Here is a 22361-nt window from a genome sequence, read left to right on the forward strand (position 1 = left end):
ATATATATATATATATATTCCTTACCTAAAAATGCCGTTACACTTGATAACACACATCACTTAAAAGTTTGGGTTTTTTCCCACGTGTTTCAATTGAATTTCTCTTTGTGTCAAGCCATTAAGTTCTAGTTAAGTTTTAAGTTAGTCTAAACTAAGTCCTGATAGGATTTTGACTTTTTGCAGTGTTCAAAATAAATGTATGATACAGGCTGTATTGGAGCACATTAGGGACTAGTGCTACTTGGTGTTTTATCCAGCAATGACTACTGAGCTAAAATTGATAGTTAGCATTATTAAGTTTTTATTTTACACCCTCATCACTCCACAACGCTGTTATGTTAAAGCCTATATGTAAGACACGTTAGCCACGCATCGACAGTGGTCATAATTAATAGAAACCTAGCCCTCTGCAGGGCTAACGTTACGTGAGCTAGTGACAGTAACGTTAATCGTATTTATTAGCGCTTAGCGCTCTACTGCTTTAAGATGGCGGCTGTTTACTAACGCCGCTGACTCTGTCATTTCGCATCTAGTTCAACATACATGTGATCTCAATGAGACGCATCAGACACTACCTGCTACCAACGTAGCATCGTGCGGGCTAGTATTTAGCAACGTCGGCGTTGTTTGTAGCGGCTGTCGGCTGCAGTGGGTTTTTTTTTTTTTTTTTTTGCTTCTTCCTCTACGCACGTGACATCAGCGCGTTGTCCTGCATTAAAAGTAGTCCGAGCAAAACTTGATGCTTAGAGCTGTCAAAATAAACGATTACTCGAGGTGAATAAAATTACTCGGATCAGTTTTTAAACTCAAGTTACTCGAGTTGCTCGAGTATTCGTTTCAGCTCTAAAAATAACGCAAACTGGTTAAACTTGAGAGTAGCTGAGATCTGTCGCCATCTAGCGTCGTGAATGGGTATAACGTTTAGGCCATTTTCATTTGCCATGAAAAAGGAATAATAATACAAATCCTTTGCAAAACAATAGGGCCTTCGCACCTGTTGGTGCTCGGGCCTTAATGACACCAAAAATGCCACATATCAATCGGAAGTGACGCAATATCAACAGAAAGTGAACAAAAATACCCTGAAATCAAGAGGATGTGACCCGGTATCTACAAGAGATCATCCCGAAATACCCGCAAATCAACAGGAAGTGACCCCAAAATCTCTCAAATTTAACAGAAAGTGACCCAAAATACCAACCTGCACAACAAAGCTACCGTCATGACAGATTGACGACTTATTTAATGAATAGCCAAATCGAATAAGATCCTCCTCCCCTCCATGGATTAGACGTCGATCACTGTCAACGGCACTGAAGCGTGATCATTCACTCTCGGTTCAAATGGATTAGACGTCCATCCCCGTCTTCTCAAGGACTTTTAAGTCACCCAACCTTCCCAAGATGCTTTTTTTTTGTTGTTGATGGAAAGCAAAGAGACAGGCACTCTGTCTATTTTCATTTCCAGTGATTGGAGTTTGTCCTCCCACGACACCGCGGCGTGATACTCGCAACTTCAAAACATTGTCTCGAGCGACCACCTGCCAATCACGCGTCGCTTTTTTGTCTCGCTACTCTTCTTCCGCGCATACATTACACGCATTTTACATGCTTTCCGAAGCGGCAGAATTGATGAATCGCTCAATTGTCTAAAAAAGGACAGGTTGAAATCGTTCCGAGCGGTCACGTGATGGATTCGTTCGCCTTTCGTAGCCCGATAAAGAAAGCGGGCGCGTCGCTTCCCCTTTACATTGTCTTTACCCGTCAGCAGACGTCTGACACTTTCAGGCCTCGGAAGCCTCTCGGGAGTCGACGCGTACGTCTGCCGCGGTTGCCATGACGACGGCTGCCGTCTCGCACGCGCGCGTGTCAGGCTTTTGTCTGAGCGCTTCTGGAAAGTAAACAATCTTTATTCGGCTCGGAATAGCGTCGACGGCACGCCCCGCGAGAGTATCGGGGCGCCGTTATTTAGATTTTTGGGACGCAAAAACAGCTGACAAACACTGACAGACTTGGCGTGTTAAATTCAAAATATTGCCGTTGAATCATAATTACAAATAGCTCCTTTATAAACATGTTTAGCGAATAAAAGCTAAGGCTAGTTTAGCTAAAAGTCATCCAAATTACAGACCTTAGCATTTCACATACTAGCACTACCTCCAGCTTAAAAACGGAACTAAAATAGTGTGCTATTAGCTATGCTGATAATTTTTTGTACAACTTAGCAGTTGTGCTAATTGTTACGTTAGTAGTTAGAGGAAAAATCATCAAACACTTGAAAACTAAACGCTGTAATTTAGCCCCTAAAACATTATTCAAATCGACTCATACCAAACATGGCTGAAGCACATTTTAAATTTAGCTAATAAAAGCCGAGGCTAGTTTGGCTAAAAGTTATCGAATTTACAGGGCTTAGCGTTTCACATGATAGCACTAGCACTACCTACAGCTAAAAAACTGACTAAAATAATGCACTATTAGTTAAGCTAGTATTTTGATGTACAATTTAGCAGTGTGCTAATCGTCATGTTGGTAGCTAGAGGAAAATTCATCAAACATTTGAAAGCTAAATGCTGTAATTTAGCATTAGCATCTAAAAATAATATACAAATTGACTCTTATCAAAGATGGCTGAAGCACATTTTTAATTTAGCAAATAAAAGCCAAGTAGAGTTTGGCTAAAAGTTATCCAATTTACAGGGCTTATCGTTTCACATGCTAGCACTAGCACTACTTACAGCTAAAAAACTGACTAAAAATAATGCACTATTAGCTTAGCTAGTATTTTTATGTACAATTTAGCAGTGGGCTAATCTTCATGTTAGCTAGAGGAAAATTCATCAAACATTTGAAAGCTAAACGCTGTAATTAAGCATTAGCATCTAAAAATAATATTTAAATTGACTCTTATCAAACATGGCTGAAGCACATTTTTAATTTAGCAAATAAAACCCAAGGCTAGTTTGGCTAAAAGTCATACAATTTACAGACGTTTTATCATTCCAGCCCTAGCAGGTCCAGATGATGGTTAATGGTACCTACAGCTAAAAATAACCAACTAAAATCATGCGCTATTTGTTAAGCTAATATATATTTTTTTTACGATTTAGCAGTTCTGGTAATTACATTAGTAGCTTGAAGAAAATTCATCAAACATTTGAAAGCTAAATACTGTAATTTAGTATTAGCATCTAAACAATTATTCAAATTAACTTATACCAAACATGGCTGACACACATATTAAATTTTGCTAATAACATAATAGGCTAATTTGGGTAGACGTCATCAAAGTTACAGACCTAATTGTTTTTACTAATTTACCGATCTAACATTTCAAAAAACGTTTGGAAACTAAACGCTGTAATTTACCATTACCATCTAAACATTTATTCAAATTGACTCATACCGAACACGACAAAAAAAAAAAATTAAATTTAGCTCAAAAAAAGCTAAGGCTAGCTTGGCTAAAAGTCATCATATTTACACACCTTAGCATTTATCATGTTAACATTAGCGTTTCAAGATAATGGCTAATGGTAATAAGGCTAAAAAAAACCTAACTAAAATAATGTGCTATTAGCTATGCTAGTATTTATTTTTACAATTTAGCAGTTGTGCTAATTGTTACGTTCGTAGCTAGAGGAAAAGTCCTCAAACATTTGAAAGCTAAACGCTGTAATTTAGCATTAGCATCTAAACAATTAGTCAAATTCACTTATACCAAACATGGCTGAAGCACATGTTAAATTTTGCTAATAACAGAAAAGGCTTGTCTGTAATTTACCAATCTAAAATTCCCAAAAACATTTGGAAGCTAATTTAGCATTAGCATCTAAACAATTATTCAAATTCACTCGTACCGTACATGACAAAACAAATATTAAATTTAGCAAAAGGAAAAAAATAAAAGCTAAGGCTAGTTTGGCTAAAAGTTATTAAATTAACAGACCTTAGCATTTATCATGTTAATACAAGCGGGTCAAGAAACTGGCTAATGGTACCTACAGCTAAAAAAACTTACTAAATTCTTGAGCAATTAACTAAGCTAATTTTTTTGTACGACTTAGCAGTTGTGCTAATTGTTACGTTATTAGCTTGAGAAAAATTGAACAAACATTTGAAAGCTAAATACTGTAATATAGCATTAGCATCTATATAATTTTTCGAATTTACTCTTACCAAACATGGCTGAACCAGATATTAGGTTTAGCTAATCAAAGCTAAGGCTAATTTGGCTGAAAGTCATCAATTTACAGACCACATGGCACCTAGCATTTATCATGTTAGCACAAGCAGATTAAGATAATGGCTCAGATATTAACCCACTCGTGGGCTACGGTAATGATAGACGGTAGATACATCTAAAAAACCTAACTAAAATCTTGCGCTTTGAGTGAATGTAGTGTTTTTTGGTATGATTTAGCAGTTGCGCTAAATGTTAATAGCTAGAGGAAAATTCAATAAATATTTAAAAGCTAAATGCTAAGTTAGTATTAGCATTTAAACACTTATTCAAACTGACTCATACCAAACATGGCTGAATCACAGATTAAATTTAGCTAATAAAGCTAAGGCTAGTTGTGCTATAAGTCTTCAAATTTAGCCGACATGAGCATTTATCATGTTAGCACTTGCGGATTAAGATCATGGCTAATGGTACATACATCTAAAAAATTAACTATAATCTTAAAAATTGTGTTACGCTTTTAATTAAGCAGTATTTTGTCCCATGAATTACCAGTTACGCTAATTGCTAAGTCAGTAGCGAGAAGAAATTTGAAACCATTTGAAAACTAAATGCTGTACTTTAGCATTAGCATCTAAACAATTTTCTGTTTGACTTATACCTAGCATGGCAGAAGTACATGTTAAAATTAGCTAATAGGCTTAAGCTAGTTTGGTTAAAAGTCATAAAATATACCAACCACACACAATTAGTATTTATTACATTAGGACATTCGCAATAGTGGGTTAAGATAATGGCTAATGGTACATACAGCTAAAATATTAAAACCGTGTTGTGCTATTAGCTAAGCTAGTATTTTTGTACAATGTACGAAAACATTAGTGTACAACGATTGGACTTGTATCACCGTCAATAGCACTGAAAGAGTTTTCTGTGAGAGATCATGTCAAGGTTAATTCCCACCAAAAAAAGATGAAAGTTGTGCTCTACCACGTATTAATTATTGATCAGCGAGCGCGGTGATGCTAATGATGAGTCATCATCATCTCGACGATCATCATCTTCTCGTTAGGATCGTTAATACGCGTCGGACTCCTCGGCAAAGATTTCAGCCTCGTTTGGACCACCTGCATGTTTGCGCGCGCGGATATATGCTAATGAGGCTCGCACGCTAATGTGTCATGAGGAGGCGTGACAAGCCAGATGGTCGGCCGTGTGGACCAAGGTCGTTTACACATAACACACACGTGTGCACACTGTGTCAATTATGTGTATTTTGAGCGGCGGACATTTGGTGAGCTGCTGGAGGCGGGAAATGAGAAGGACTTTACGCTATTTGTTTTTTACCGTTAGCATCACAGCTATTATTTATGCTCTCATTATGGAGGGTAAAGAGGTTCCGGGTTTACTGCTCTCAACCGGCAATCAGTCTTGATGATAGGGATGGGTAATTAATGGATCTTGGTTGTTGATGGCAAAAAATTTATGGTCAGTTTTCGTGATCAAATGTTTTTACCAGTTCGTAAGATGAAAAAAGGAGGGCTTGTACTAAAACTACAAGTACTTGCGTGTACTCGTACTACAAGTACAAGTACGGACCTGTACCAGTACAACAAATACGTGCACAGACACTACTTGTACTACAAATGCGTGCACGGGCTTGCACTTGTACTACAAGTACGTGCGTTGCATGTACGTGCATGTACTTGTACTACAAGTACGGGCCTTAACTTGTACTTCAGGTACGTGGTGTACGGGCCTGTACTTGTAATAGGAGTGCGTGCGTGTACTTGTACGATGAATACAGGCGTGTGCTTGTACTATGAGTACTGGCGTGTACATGTGTACGAGTACGGGCATGTACTTATACTACAAGTACGTGTGTGGACGTGCGTGTACTTGTACGACGAGCATGGGCGGATACTTGTACGACGAGCGTGGGCGCGTACTTGTACGACTAGCACGGGCGCGTACTTGTACGACTAGCACGGGCGCGTACTTGTACGACGAGCATGGGGCGTAGTTGTTCTACGAGTGCGTGCGAGTACTTGTACGACGAGCGCGGGCGTGTACTTGTACTACAAGTGCGGGCGCGTACGTGTGTGTACTTGTAGTACGAGTACGTGCGTGTACGTGCACTACGAGTACGGGCGTGTACTCATTCTACAAGTACGTGTGTGTACTTGTACGACGAGCGCGGGCGCATACTCGTACGACAAGCGCGGGCGCGTACTTGTACGACGAGCGCGTGCGCATACTCGTACGACAAGCGCAGGCGCGAACTTGTACGACGAGCATAGGGCGTAGTTGTTCTACGAGTGCGTGCGAGTACTTGTACGACGAGCGCGGGCGCGTACTTGTACTACGAGTGCGGGCGTGTACACATGTGTACTTTTAGTACGAGTACGTGCGTGTACGTGCACTACGAGTACGGGCGTGTATACATACTACAAGTACGTGCATGTACCTGTACTACAAGTACGTGCATGTACCTGTACTACAAGTACGTGCGTGTACTTGTACTACGTGTACTGGCCTGGACTTGTACTCCGAATACGTGTGTGTATTTGCGTGTACTTGTACTACAAGTACATGTGTGTACGTGCATGTACTCGCACTACAAGTACTCATACATACGTACATGTGTGTATGGGCCTGTACCTTTTCTAAGAATACGTGCGTGTATGTGCATGTACTCGTACTACAAGTATTTGCGTGCACTCCCACTACAACTACGTGCACTTGCGTGTACTTGTACTACAACTACATGGACAGTGGGGCAAATAACCTCAACCATGAGAGACAGAATGTGGGAAAAAAAAAAAAAAAAACAGAAGATCACATTGTTTAATTTTTAAAGAATGTATTTGCAAATCATGGTGGAAAGTAAGTATTTGGTCAATACCAAAAGTTCATCTCAATACTTTGTTATGTACCCTTTGTTGGCAATAACGGAGGCCAAACGTTTTCTGTAACTCTTCACAAGCTTTTCACACACTGTTGCTGGTATTTTGGCCCATTCATCCATGCAGATCTCCTCTAGAGCAGTGATGTTTTGGGGCCGTCGTTGGGCAACACGGACTTTCAACTCCCTCCACAGATTTTCTATGGGGTTGAGATCTGGAGACTGGCTAGGCCACTCCAGGACCTTGAAATGCTTCTTACGAAGCCACTCCTTTGTTGCCCTGGCTGTGTGTTTGGGATCATTGTCATGCTGGAAGACCCAGCCACGTCTCATCTTCAATGCCCTCGCTGATGGAAGGAGATTTTCACTCAAAATCTCTCGATACATGGCCCCATTCATTCTTTCCTTTACACAGATCAGTCTTCCTGCATGATGTTTCCACCCGCATGCTTCACAGTGGGTATGGTGTTCTTCCGATGCAATTCAGTATTCTTTCTCCTCCAAACACGAGAACCTGTGTTTCTACCAAAAAGTTCTAGTTTGGTTTCATCTGACCATAACACATTCTCCCAGTCCTCTTCTGGATCATCCAAATGCTCTCTAGCGAACCGCAGACGGGTCTGGACGTGTACTGGCTTCAGCGGGGGGACATGTCTGGCAGTGCAGGATTTGAGTCCCTGGCGGCGCATTGTGTTACTGAGAGTAGCCTTTGTTACTGTGGTACCAGCTCTCTGTAGGTCATTCACTAGGTCCCCCCGTGTGGTTCTGGGATTTTTGCTCACTGTTCTTGTTATCATTTTGACGCCACGGGGTGAGATCTTGCATGCAGCCCCAGATCGAGGGAGATTATTAGTGGTCTTGTATGTCTTCCATTTTCTAATAATTGCTACTACAGTTGATTTCTTTACACCAAGCGTTTTACTTATTGCAGATTCAGTCTTCCCAGCCTGGTGCAGGGATACAATTTTGTCTCTGGTGTCCTTTGACAGCTCTTTGATCTTGGCCATAGTGGAGTTTGGAGTGTGACTGACTGAGGTTGTGGACAAGTGTCTTTTATACCGACAATGGGTGGAAACAGGTGCCATTAATACAGGTAACGAGAGGAGCCTCGTTAGACCTCGTTAGAAGAAGTTAGACCTCTTTGACAGCCACAAATCTTGCTTGTTTTAAGGTGACCAAATACTTATTTTCCGCTCTAATTTGGAATAAATTCTTTAAAAATAAAACAATGTGATTTTCTGTTTTTCTTTTCCACATTCTGTCTCTCATGGTTGAGGTTTAGCCATGTTGACAATTGCAGGCCTCTCTAATCTTCTCAAGTCGGAGAACTAAATACTTATTTGCCCCACTGTACATGTGTACTTGCACTACAAGTGTGTGCATGTACCCTTGCGTGTAATTGTACTATAAGTACGTTTACTTGTGTGTAATTGCACTACAAGTGCGTGTACTTCTACAAATTAACCAACCAGCACAGCAAAGCTACCCATGCAATTTCTCTGCATTTTTTAGTTATTACACATTTTGCGTGTCAAGGCACACCCCCCAAATTTTGTTCATATATAGGCCAAACTGGACTATTAAAGCTAGCTGCATATAGTCCAAAAATTACGGTAAACCTTTGTGTTGTTGAGAGAATTTGTCAAGTTCAAAAATAGACCCTTAGGTAGACATTTGTAAAATTACCCAAAATAAGGAGAGAAGACACTCAGTTTTCTTGGCCAAGGAGAGCAAAAGAGTGACTAGACAGAGGAATGCTAGATTACGCTGTATAGTCACCAAAATTGATCTAAGGAAAAACCCTCCTTGCTATTTTTATTTAGGGGTTTGTCCCAACACAGAAGGGTGCCGCCCTGAGGGAGGGGGGGAGCAAGCTGGAGACAGCCATGTGATTTTGGTTGGCTATGTGTGAGCATGTAGGTGGAACTAACTAAGTACACGTGTGTAAGCAAAGGCACATGTAAACAACGGTCAAAATGACCCAGACACTTCAGTTATGCAACGTTGTGGCCATGGAAGATGTCCTCGAATGGAAAATTGTCATCGAAGGTCTAGACGAAAGTCCAGACACCAGGTGCTGAAGATGTCTCGGAAGGTCTAGTTACGCAATGATGCGGCCATGAAGCAAGGCAGTTGTCATCCCGACCCTCTTTACTCTTTGTAACAGTTAAATATTATACTACAACTAGTATAGCAAGCAATAATCCTTTACTGGTTATTATATCAATAAGAGAAAAATATGGCAATATGTATTATTTATGGTATATATGATCACAAGCAAATATTCAATCAATCAAGCAAATATTTAATCAATCAACCCTTGATAATTACCTCAACAGAATTTTTTTTCGATGTATTGTCTTTCATTTGTAATGATTTGTATGCCAATTTTAATGTTGAGTTTGCTTCTTTTAATACTGACAATAAAGATAATCTCGCCAAAACGGTATAAAATTTTCCATTGACATTTTAGGCAAGGCATTTTTTCCCCAAAGTGCTTTACATCACATAAAAATCCCAAACCACAAATAAAATGATACCTTAAAATCACATTAAATAATCGTGAAAGTTCAAATTTGACTTCTATCATAATAAATAGACCTCTTCCTGCAATGGCACCCATTTTACGCCGACTTGCTACATTTTAGCATTCCGTACGACATAGCAGTACCTGCAGTAGGCCTCAAGATATCCCTATGAGCAAATTGGCTCATCCTGTCAGCCATACGTGAGTAATACATGCGAGACAATTGAAAATAGCAACACATATAACTCATACAAGCAACACATTTCGTTCCAATATTACCATAATATGAATCATTTATCCAATGACTGTGATAGATGACCAATCCTTTTGAACCCCCCCCCCCCCCAGCTCAATATGATTGGACGTCTATCACTGTCAACAGAAACCAAAGATGTCATTTACAGTTCTCCATTTCTCCAGTCAGCAGAAAGAATTTCAGCTTATTAAAAATAAACCTGATTGTCTGTTTGCTCCATCGGAGTGTAGTAAACCATTAAACTTAAAAAAATGGGGGCGTGAAATTGCTTCCTCGTCCAATAATTGATAAAAGATGTATTCTGGCGGACAACATCATAAAATGTTCAAGCGGCGAGTCTAGACAGAAAGCCTTTTGCGCCAAATTGTGATTCATTGCGCTCAATAAGAAAAAATTAGAAAATTGGACACAAAGGAGACAGAAGCTGGAGTAAACGCAATAAAATGACAGTTTCTGAGCAATTTCTTTTAATATGAGTTGTTAACTGAAGTGAAAACAATAAAAAGAGCGCATTCATGAACATGCGGGTTTAGCTTCATTGTACATATAGCATGTACAGTAGCTATATTTTGTGAGCCATGTCAGGGCAATTTTCTACATCGAAGATCGTCTATTGTCGAAAGATGTTGCTTGGAAGACAAACAATGTATTACCTCAAAGGATGATGTGTCACTCTGTTCATTTTTTAACCTTTCCGAAATCCAATATTACATTTTTAGCAAGCATAATGAATAACATAACTGTTTAATTAGCTTATAACTTTATATCATTTTCACTCTGTATATTGACAATGAAAAAAGTCCAAATATGTGGCGTCCAATCATCAGCCTGCTGTGAATTTAAGAGGTTAAATTCCTGTTATCGGCATCCAGTTCGCTGGAAGTGACCACAGAATGCCCCAAAATCAGCCAGAAGGCAGCAATGAACATGTGGTAACTCAGAAGTGACCCCAATTGTACAGGAAGTGACCTACAAATACCCCAAAATCACCAGAAAGCGACCTGAAATTAACAGTAAGTTAATTGAAATCACCTCCAACTCATCCAGCAGAGACCAATAAACAGGAAGTGACCCCATAATGCCCCAGAATTAACAGGAAGTGACCCAGGAATTCTCCAAATTCATCAGAAAGTGGCCTGAAATCAACAGTAGTTTACTTGGAAACGCCCCCCAAATCAACCAGCAGAGACCAATAAACAGGAAGTGACCCCATAATGCCCCAAAATTGACAGGAAGTGACCCAACTTGTACAGAAAGTGACCCAGGAATGCCCTAAAACCATTCTAAAGTGACACAAAACCTTCAGAGTGTGACCTGGAAATGCCCGAATCAACCAGACGAGCCCAATAAATAGAAAATGACCCCATAATTCGTGAACGTGATGTGAAATCAATAGGAAGTGACCTGGTCAAGCCCCAAAATTGGCCAGAAGAGACCGACCAATAAACAGGAAGTGACCCCATAATACCCAAAAATTGACAGGAAGTGACCCAAATTGTACACGAATACCTGGGTCACATCAGAATGTGACCTGGAAATGCCCCAAATCAGCGAGACGAGCCCAATAAAGAGGAAATGACCCTATAATTCCCCAGAATAAACCGGAAGTATGCCCCAAAATCAGCCAGGAGAGAACAAGAAACAGAAATCGACCACATAATGCTGCAGGATTAATGGAAGTGGCCCAAATTGTACAGGAAGTGACCCACGGATCCCCCAAAATCATCAGGAAGTGAGCTGAAATCAACAGTACGTTACTTGTAAACGCCCCCAAATCATCCAGCAGAGACCAATAAATAGGAAGTGACCCCATAATGCCCCAGAATTAACAGGAAGTGATCCAGGAATGTCCCTAAATCATCAGGAAGTGACCAGAAAATGCCCCAAAATCAGCCAAAAGAGACCAATACACAGGAAGTGACCCAGGAGGGCACAGAATTGACAGGAAATTACCAAAATTGTACAGGAAGTGACCAAGGAATGTCCCCAAATCATCAGAACATGACCAGAAATCAACAGGAAGTGACCTGGTAATACCCCAAAATTGGCAAGAAGAGACCAAAAACAGGAAGTGACCCATAATGCCCCAAAATTTACAGGAAGTGACCCAGGAATTCTCCAAATTCATCAGAAGGTGGCCTGAAATCAACAGTAGTTTACTTGGAAACGCCCCCAAATCAACCAGCAGACACCAATAAACAGGAAGTGACCGCATAATGCCCCAAAATTGACAGGAAGTGACCCCACTTGTACAGAAAGTGACCCAGGAATGCCCTAAAACCATTGTAAAGTGACACATAACCTTCAGAGTGTGACCTGGAAATGCCCGAATCAACCAGACGAGCCCAATAAATAGAAAATGACCCCATAATTCCCCAGAATAAACAGGACGTGGCCCAAATTGTACAGGAAGTGACCCAGAAATGCCCCAAATCATCAGAAAGTGTCCTGAAATCCACACTAAGTTACTTAGAAATGCCTCCACATCATCCAACAGACACCAATAAACAGCAAGGGACCCTATAATGCCCCGGAATTGACAGGAAGTGACCCTATTTGTATAAGAAATTACCCAGATTTGCCCTAAAATCATCAGAATGTGAACTGGAAATGTCCCAAAATCAGCCAAAAGAGACCAATAAACAGAAAGTGACCCCACAATGTACCAGAAATAACAGGAAGTGACCCAAATTGTACAGGAAGTAACCCACGAAAACCCCCAAATCATCAGAAAGTGATCTCAAATCAACAGCAATTTACTTAGAAATGCCACCAAATCAGCCAACAGAGACCAATAAATAGGAAGTGAGCTGATTAGACCCCAAAATTGACAAGATGTGACCCAGATTGTACAGGAAGTGACCCAGGAATGTCCCCAAATTGTACAGGAAGAAGAGACCACTCAGAACGTGACGTGAAATCAATAGGAAGTGACCCCATAATACCCCAAAATTGACAGGAAGTGACCCAAATTGTAAACAAATACCTGGGTCACATCAGACCCAGGTAAAATCATCAGAGGGTGACACGAAACAATCAGAATGTGACCTGGAAATAGGGCTGGGCGATATGGCCTCAAGTACGTATCACGGTAAATTGAGCAGATTTACCTCGATAATAATAAATGACGATAAATTCGCCCAAGCGGACTGTTATATAATTTGAAAATTTGAATCAATGCATGGAATACCAATGAACAGTTTCTCTTTAAATTTATTTACCAGCTTTCAATTTAACAATTGCACATGCAGTCTAAACATGGGCTTCACTGTTGGATTATACTTTATGCTGAGTGCTTTACCATCATGAAAGCTTTCAGAGAAATCACACAGAGATACCCAATAACGCGACATGGAGGAAGTCGGCGTGATGTCACGATGACGTCACCTCGCTTAGCAACGTGTCGCCATTTTGTGAAGGGGGAACGCACAGCTAAACATTCCATAGACAAACGTCTAAAATTCATATATTTCAGGTGTGTTTTGCGTCTTTTTTTCCTAAAAACGTCTTAAACGTGGCTTACTATTATCACGAGTCACTGCAGACAGACGTGAGGAGGCGATACAATTTAAAATTAAAATGAAGAGCTTCAAATGCAGCTCCGAACTCTTCCTTGTGTGACAACCCGCAACACAGCAACTTTTAGTCATTCCGCCGGAAAAAAAAAGACCGCAAATAAGACGAAAGTTCAACGCGTTTGTATTACAATGCACGACAGAGCAACTGCTTGTGACTCGTCTTTTGCCCCATTTTCAGTATGGCGACGCTTTGTTGTGGCTGGTGACGTCATTAAATGCCCGGATGTCCGACTTCTTATATAATGATTGCTAGATGAAGTCCGTGCCCAGTCCACTCATTAATTTCAGCCGTTTCGACAAGGTTAGAGCCGCTATCCGACTCCATCACGTTCATTTGTACCGTTAGCCGCTAGCGTTAGCCTGTGGCTTGGCTACCAGAAGAAAGCACTGAAAGCATCCTCTCCTGAAATCGTGAGAACCAGGGAGGACAGCGGGTGAAAGCCCGTCTGGAACCCGCCAAGAGTTTACTTAATGTAGGGTGAAAGTTTGGCGAAGCTCCCATCACGTTTGCTTGTAGCGTTAGCCGCTAGCGTTAGCCTACTGTTTGTTTGGCTTCCTGAAAACCACGTGACTCCATATGCAAGCGCACTGACTGCTTTCTTAAAGGGGAATGAACATAGCCGAACATCACAGAGTCAAAGTGGGATGAAACGACTATATTTTCTTGTTTTATTAAATTACCGAATTTACAGACATGGTCAAAATTACGTCGGTCATCGTGAAGAATTTCGGTAACGGTAAATTTTCGGTTTACCACTCTGCTCTACTTGGAAATGCCCCAGATCAGCAAGACGAGCCCAATAAATAGGAAATGACCCTATAATTCCCCAGAATAAACAGGAAGTATGCCCCAAAATCAGCCAGGAGAGAACAATAAACAGAAATTGACCCCATAATGCTGCAGGATTAATGGAAGTGACCCAAATTGTACAGGAAGTGACCTACGGATCCCCGAAAATCATCAGGAAGTGACCTGAAATCAACATTACATTACTGGGAAATGCCCCCAAATCAGCCAAAAGAGACCAATAAACAGGAAGGGACCCCATAATGCCCCAGAATTAACAGGAAGTGACCCAAATTGTACAGGAAGTGGCCCAGAAATGCCCCAAAATCATCAGAAAGTGACCTGAAATCAACAGAATGTAGCCTGGAAATGCCCCAAAAATTTTCTGGAAGAGACTCATGTTTCAATGCCATTGACGGCCTTAGACGTCAAAGTTGATTCGCTCCCTTCCAGTCCAAATTGATTTGACGTCTAGCGCTGTCAATGGCAGCTAATGAGTTAATAACTATATTTTTTTTCAACTTCTAACCTAAATCATAGCCACGCTAATACATTTTTAGAAGAGAATAGAATAGAATAACCATAGAATAGAATAGAATAGAATAGAATAGAATAGAATAGAATAGAATAGCCGCTGCTTAAAGATGGCCGCCAATTACTAACCATATATGTGATATCTATGGGCACATCTATGGGTTTAACTAACATGATATTGTCATTTTCAGGCGTCCGGCGCCCACCCGAGGCAGACAAGAGCAACCACAGCGTCCACTACACGCTTCTGATCGCCTGCGTCCTGGTGGCTTTTGTGCTAGGCGCCTTCCTGTCGGGCTTTTTGGTGTCGTGCTACTGCAACCGCGGCGCCCACAAGGCCCGCAAGCTCCCCAAGGACCCCGAAGTCCAAATCCCGCACGCGCTCTCTCTTCGCAGCCTAGCTAAACTCAACGGCCTCTTAGAGGGCGGCACCGGCAAAGAAGACAAACTGGAAGCGTCTTCGCCGAAGATCTACAGCTCTTTGTTCTCCAAAGAAGCCCCCAGGAGGAGCGGCCACCACGGGATGTCCATGGGGGACCTGGTCCTGCCGCACCACCACCACCTGCGCTCGTCCTCGGAGCTCTCCGGTCTGCCAACGCCGGACTCCACCCCCGAGCTGCCCATCAAGAGCATGAAGGCGTTCCGCAACCAGTGGGAGAAGAACCACAACTGCAACAACGCGTCTCGTCCGCCCTCGGCACAGGTGTTCCCCTCCTATGGGGCGTCGCGCCTCACCGAGGACCGCAAAGAGCGCCCCCCGCCGCAGCATCCCGGCTACGCCCACAAGGTGATGGAAGTCACCTCGTTGGATGAGCTGCTCAAGCACATCCACGAGGGCGGCGGCGCCAAGACCCCGCAGCTCATCGGGCCGGCGGGGGTGCGACACGGGGGCGCGCACCTGCCCTACTCCGGTCGGGTCCAACCCCACATCCCGGAAACGGAGTCGGCGCCATACTACAGCTCGTCCACGCTACCCCGCGACAGCCTGACCCGCCGCATGGACGTCCCGCCGGACCCTCCTTCGACCTTGGAGCGCCGCCACTCTTCGTCCCAGAGGCAGTCCTTCCTGGGCGCCACCCCTGGAGGTGCTTCGGCGCTCCCCCGCCACCACAGCTTCAGCCAGCGCTTGGTGCCCCCCCACCAGCCGCCGCCCCTGCTGGCGCGCATGAACTCCGCGGGGAGCGGCGAGGGCCACTTCCCCCTCCTCCCGCCGGGCTACTTGGCGCGCTACAACGCCGCCCAGCAGGACGGCCCCCTCAGAGGCGGGAACAACGTCCGAAGAGGACCCTCCCTAAAATCCGACGCCCCGCCCAAGCCGCTCTTTATCCCCGCCTCCTCGCCGGTCAGCCCGCACGCCGACTTCAACTACTGACGGAAGCGCTAAAACCCTGACGTGGGAAATTATCTTTGTACCATATTGGTATTGTTCTCTTCTACGTTTTCCTTCCGCCGTCAGCTAGCAACCGTGACAACAGCGCCCCTCTGCTATGTTGAGGACATTAACTGTAACTACAAGACCGTCGACATCAGCAACTGCATTCCTGACTACTACATCCATGACTATATTCCCATTGGCTGCCGTTGACGGTAATTAACCAACCGGATGTTGTGGTGTCCAATCATCCTCCTCCCGGTGTTTATCACTAGTTTATCACTAGTAGACGTCCAATTTATTTGAAGTGGGAGGCGGGCAGCAAATGGACCTTCACTGTAACACATCAACTACCGATTAATCGGCTTTAACATGAACTTAGTTAACATCCATAGACGTCTAATTGGGTTGTCAGGTATTAGTATCAAATCTCAAATAGGTGAATTTCCCAATGGAGTTTGGTCAGGCTGCAGTGTGTTATTTGAACATAATTCATAAATTAACTAGAACCAAATCTGCTTTAACAATGAGTCGTTTTTCATTCACACTCTCATAACTTTTTCATATTAAAACATACACAGTTGAAACTCGAGAAACACGTCAACAAGCTCACAACTGTTAATTCGGCTTTAGTGTTATTTCAAAAATTAACTCACTGGCTGCCATTGACAGTTATTAACGTCTAATCCATTTGGACCGTGAGGGCTAGCATGTATTGGTACATCGTCTTAAATAGGCTTAGTTCTCAATGGAGTTGGGTTAGGTTGAAGTTTATTCATTCATTCATTCATTGTCCTCAAGGGGGTGCTAGAGCCTATCCTAGCTAACTATGGGCAAAAGGCAGGGCACACCCTGAACTGTTTGCCAGCCAATCACAGGGCACAATGAGACAAACATAGTTTTTTCATAAACACCTCCGTGAAGTTGGCCACCTATAAGTCCGCTAGCTTAAATGCTGTATAATGGTAATGTTTACAAAATTGGCTAACTTGCAGAGCAAAAGACCACTAGCTTAAATGCTTTATAATGCTAATGTTTACAAGAATTGGCCAAGTTGCATACAAAACGTACGCTAGCTTAAATGCTATATTATGCTAATGTTTACCAGCTTGCATCTCGTGCGCACCAGGAACTGTCTTGTAAACATTACCATTATATACCATTTAAGCTAGTGTATTTTGCTATGCAAATTAGCCAGTTGTTGCGTTGTTACAATTAGCTAACTTGCATAGCAGAAGTCCGCTAGCTTAACTGCGCATAATGCTATTGTTTACAACGATTGGCTAACTTGCATAGCAAAAGTCTGCTAGTTTAAATGCTATATTCTGCTAATGTTTACAACAATTGGCTAACTTGCAAAGCAAAAGTCCGCTAGCTTAAATGCGATATAATGCTAATAATCACAACAATTGGCTAGCTTGAATGTCAAAAGTCCGATAGCTTAAATGCTATATAATGCTAATGTTTACAACAATTGGCTAACTTATATAGCAAAAATCTACTAGCTTAAATGCTATATTATGCAAATGTATACAACAATTGGCTAAGTCGCATAGCAAAAATCCGCTAGCTTAAATGCTATATAATGCTAATGTTTACAACAATTGGCTAACTTGCTTCGCAAAAGTCCGCTCGCTTAAATGCTATAAAATGCTAATGTTTACGAGCTTGCATCTCGTGCGCACCAGGAACTGTCTGGTAAAGATTACCATTATATAGCATTTAAGCTAGCGTATTTTGCTATGCAAGTTAGCCAATTGTTGCATTGTTACAATTGGCTAACTTGCATAGCAGAAGTCCGCTAGCTTAACTGCGCATAATGCTAATGTTTACAGTGATTGGCTAACTTGCATAGCAAAAGTCTGTTAGCTTAAATGCTATATAATGCTAATGTTTACAACAATTGGCTAACTTGCAAAGCAAAAGTCTGCCAGCTTGAATACGATATAATGCTAATGTTCACAACAATTGGCTAACTTTCATGGCAAAAGTCTGGTAGCTTAAATGCTATATAATGCTAATGTTTACAACAATTGGCTAACTTGCATGGCAAAAATCTGCTAGCTTAAATGTTACATTATGCAAATATATACGACAATTGGCTAAGTCGCATGCAAAAATCCGCTAGCTTAAATGCTATACAATGCTAATGTTTACAACAATTGGCTAACTTGCATCGCAAAAGTCCGCTAGCATAAATGCTATATAATGCTAATGTTTATAATAATTGGCTAACTTGCAAAGCGAAAGTGCTAGCTTAAATGCTATATAATGCTAATGTTTACCAGATTAAGTTTGGTCAGGCTGCAGTTTTCTCACCGTGTTATTTGAACTTATTTTGATAAATTAACTAGAACCAGATCTGCTTTAAAAAAGTGCAGTTTTTCATTCACTGTCTCATAACTTTTCCATACTACAACTTACACAACTGGTACTAAGTGAACACATAAACAACCTCACATCTGTTAATTCGGCTTTATTGCTATTTCGAAAATGACCTCACCCGCTGCCATTGACAGCAATAAACGTCCAATCCATTTAGACTGGACTGTATTCGTATCAAGTTTTCAATTGGCATATTTCTCAATGGAGATTGGTCTGGCTGCAGTTTCTCTAACGTGTTACGCATTCAGTCATTCATTATCCACACGGGGGTGCTGGAGCCTATCCCAGCTAACTTATGGGCAGGAGGCGGGGTACACCCTCAACTGTTTGTCAGCCAATCACAGCTCACAATGCGACAAACATTTATAGTTATTTCATAAGATAACTACATGAACCAAATCTGCTTTAAAAACGAGTTTTTTTCATTCACCATCTCATAACTTTTTCATATTCCAACTTACACCACTTTAACTAATTAAACACATCGACAACGTCACAACTGTTAATTCGGCTTTAATATTTTTTCAAAAATTAACTCATTGGCTGCCATTGACAGCAATAAATGTCCAATTCATTTGGACTGGTAGGGCTAGCTTGTATTGTTGCCAAGTCTTAAATTGGCTTATCTCCCAATGGAGTCTGGTCAGGCATCGTTTTTTTTTTTTACCGTGTGTTATTTTAATTACTTGGCAGCCATTGACAACGATTGACGTCCAATCCATTGACTGACTACTTTAATGACATGACAAAACCTGCCCTGAACAATAACTACTTCAATGACTCTATCAATGACATCACATGATGGCGGTTGCACCAAAAGACTTTTTTGCAATGTGAAGCGCTGCGAAGCTTCGTTCTGGTTTCCTTTGCGATGTCGTGTTGCTGACCAGAATGTGTTTCTATTATGCATGTGCGAGCGCGCGTGTATACCGTATGTGTGTCCAGCCACATACTGTATATACACTTATCTGCAGCATATATAAATATATGTATATGTGTGTCAAGTTGTGATGACAAGATAGCAAGAAAGTAACTTTTGTCTTTGCCTTATTATACTCGATCCCCCCGAAACTAAGAAGCCCCAAATTAACTGTTAATACGTTTGTGGGTTATTGCGAAAAAATGTTCCTGTCCCGGAATTTTTTTTTTTTTTCAGTTTTGCATCAAGATTTTTTTTTTTTTTTTTCCTGAGGATTGGCCCTCTGGCGGGAATATTTTGGACCGCCGCAGGCCGACGTTCCCGTACGAACGATAAAACGACGACAAAAATGGAGAGCGGCTCTTCGTATGGACACACTTTGTGGCTAATGCTTGTAAATAAAAACATACTGACGTACACGAATGTGCTGTTGAACTTCTTTAATATCGGTCACGATACGATACGGCACTAAAATGGTACTGAGAAATAGCGTGCTAATGCTGTGCGGTATATGTGTCAAGAGCTAGTTACAGATTTCTTGTTGCCCTACCCAAGATGGCTGGCTGCCAGGTACGTATGATTTTGATAGATGTGCAGTTGTGTGGCATTCAAATGTAATTCTGCTGTGAATTACTAATAGACGTCCTATTCACAGGAAGTGACCCAAATTGTACATGAAGTGGCCCAGGAATGCCCCCAAATCATCAGGAAGTGACCTGGAAATGCCCCAGAATCAGCCAGAATTGACCAATAAACCGGAAATGACGTCATATCCATAGGAAGTGACACCAGAATGAACAAAATTAACAGGAAGTGACCCAAATTGTACATGAAGTGGCCCAGGAATGCCCCCAAATCATCAGGAAGTGACCTGGAAATGCCCCAGAATCAGCCAGAATTGACCAATAAACAGGAAGTGACGTCATATCCATAGGAAGTGACACCAGGATGAAAAAAATTAACAGGAAGTGACCCAAATTGTACAGGAAGTGGTGCAGGAATACCCCAAAATCATCAGGGAGTGACCTGGAAATGCCTCAGAATCAGCTACAGTGGGGCAAATAAGTATTTAGTCAACCACCAATTGAGCAAGTTCTCCTACTTGAAAAGATTACAGAGGCCTGTAATTGTCAACATGGGTAAACCTCAACCATGAGAGACAGAATGTGGGAAAAAAAAACAGAAATCACATTGTTTGATTTTTAAAGAATTTATTTGCAAAATCATGGTGGAAAATAAGTATTTGCTCAATACCAAAAGTTCATCTCAATACTTTGTTATGTACCCTTTGTTGGCAGTAACGGAGGCCAAACGTTTTCTGTAACTCTTCACAAGCTTTTCACACACTGTTGCTGGTATTTTGACCCATTCCTCCATGCAGATCTCCTCTAGAGCAGTGATATTTTGGGGCTGTCGTTGGGCAACACGGACGTTCAACTCTCTCCGCAGATTTTCTATGGGGTTGAGACCTGGAGACTGGCTACCAGGACCTTGAAATGCTTCTTACGAAGCCACTCCTTTGTTGCCCTGGCTGTGTGTTGGGGATCATTTGTCATGCTGAAAGACCCAGACACGCCTCATCTTCAATGCCCTTGCTGATGGAAGGAGATTTTCACTCAAAATCTCTCGATACATGGCCCCATTCATTTATTCCTTTACACAAATCAGTCGTCCTGGTCCCTTTGCAGAAAAACAGCCCCAAAGCATGATGTTTCCACCCCCATGCTTCACAGTGGGTATGGTGTTCTTTGGATGGAATTCAGTATTCTTTTTCGTCCAAACACGAGAACCTGTGTTTCTACCAAAAAATTCTATTTTGGTTTCATCTGACCATAACACATTCTCACAGTCCTCTTCTGGATCATCCAAATGCTCTCTAGCGAACCGCAGACGGGCCTGGACGTGTACTTTCTTCAGCAGGGGGACAAGTCTGGCAGTGCAGGACTTGAGTCCCTGGCGGCGCATTGTGTTATTGATAGTAGCCTTTGTTACTGTGGTCCCAGCTCTTTGTATGTCATTCACTAGGTCCCCCCGTGTGGTTCTGGGATTTTTGCTCCCCGTTCTTGTTATCATTTTGACGCCATGGGGTGAGGAGGGAGTTGAAAGTCCGTGTTGCTCAATGACAGCCCCAAAACATCACTGCTCTAGGAGAGATCTGCATGGAGGAATGGGCCGAAATACCAGCAACAGTGTGTGAAAATCTTGTGAAGAGTTACAGAAAATGTTTGGCCTCCGTTATTGCCAACAAAGGGGACATAACAAAGTATTGAGATTAGGGCTGCAGCTATCGAATATTTTAGTAGTCGAACAATCGATGGACTAGTTAGTTCGAATAATTGAGTAATTGGATAAGAAACATGAAAAATTAAAATACCTGAGCTGTGCCTCAAACGGTATAATTTTTTTTTTTTTTTTTAATGACGATCTATGTACAACAAAAGAACAATTGGCTAACTTACATAGAAAAGGTCAGCTAGCTTAATGCTATAAAATGCTAGGTTTTTTTTGTTTGTTTTTTTACAGTTCTCTTGAAAAACAGTTCAGACACATATTCCCACAAAAAACGGCTAAATATACTTATTAACTAAATTATGAATGCATTAAAAAACATTAGCCCAAACAAAAACTTTGCTTACGTTGGTCTTAACAGGGAGCAGTTGGATTCAGCCATGTGAGAAGAGGCAGACCAGAGGGCAGTGTATCCACCCTAATCAATAAAACTAAATGCAAACACTTTCAAAATACTCGAAGCAACAAAATTTAATTCGAATATTTTTTTCTAATCAAATACTCGAGTTAATCGATTAATCGTTGCAGCACTAATTGAGATGAACTCTTGATATAGACCAATAAATTCTTTAAAAATCAAACAATGTGATTTTCTGGGGTTTTTTTCACATTCTGTCTCTCATG

The 22361-nt window shown here is 41.6% G+C and overlaps 1 protein-coding gene across 3 annotated transcripts in view; it reads left to right on the top strand.

The window, feature by feature from the left end:
* sema6cb (semaphorin 6Cb) overlaps window positions 1–17186 on the top strand; it is a 292529-nt gene extending 275343 nt beyond the window's left edge. For 2 of the 3 annotated variants that reach the window (XM_057835206.1, XM_057835207.1), the window contains one exon: window positions 14964–17186. In XM_057835206.1, coding sequence (XP_057691189.1) covers window positions 14964–16144 — 1181 coding nt within the window. In that variant the 3' untranslated portion in view covers window positions 16145–17186. The remainder of the gene's footprint in view (window positions 1–14963) is intronic. The other variant, XM_057835208.1, reaches the window with a different exon arrangement.
* Window positions 17187–22361: the final 5175 nt, after the last annotated feature.

This window comes from Corythoichthys intestinalis, chromosome 4 (genome assembly GCF_030265065.1).
Source record: "Corythoichthys intestinalis isolate RoL2023-P3 chromosome 4, ASM3026506v1, whole genome shotgun sequence".
Taxonomy (NCBI): Eukaryota; Metazoa; Chordata; class Actinopteri; order Syngnathiformes; family Syngnathidae; genus Corythoichthys; species Corythoichthys intestinalis.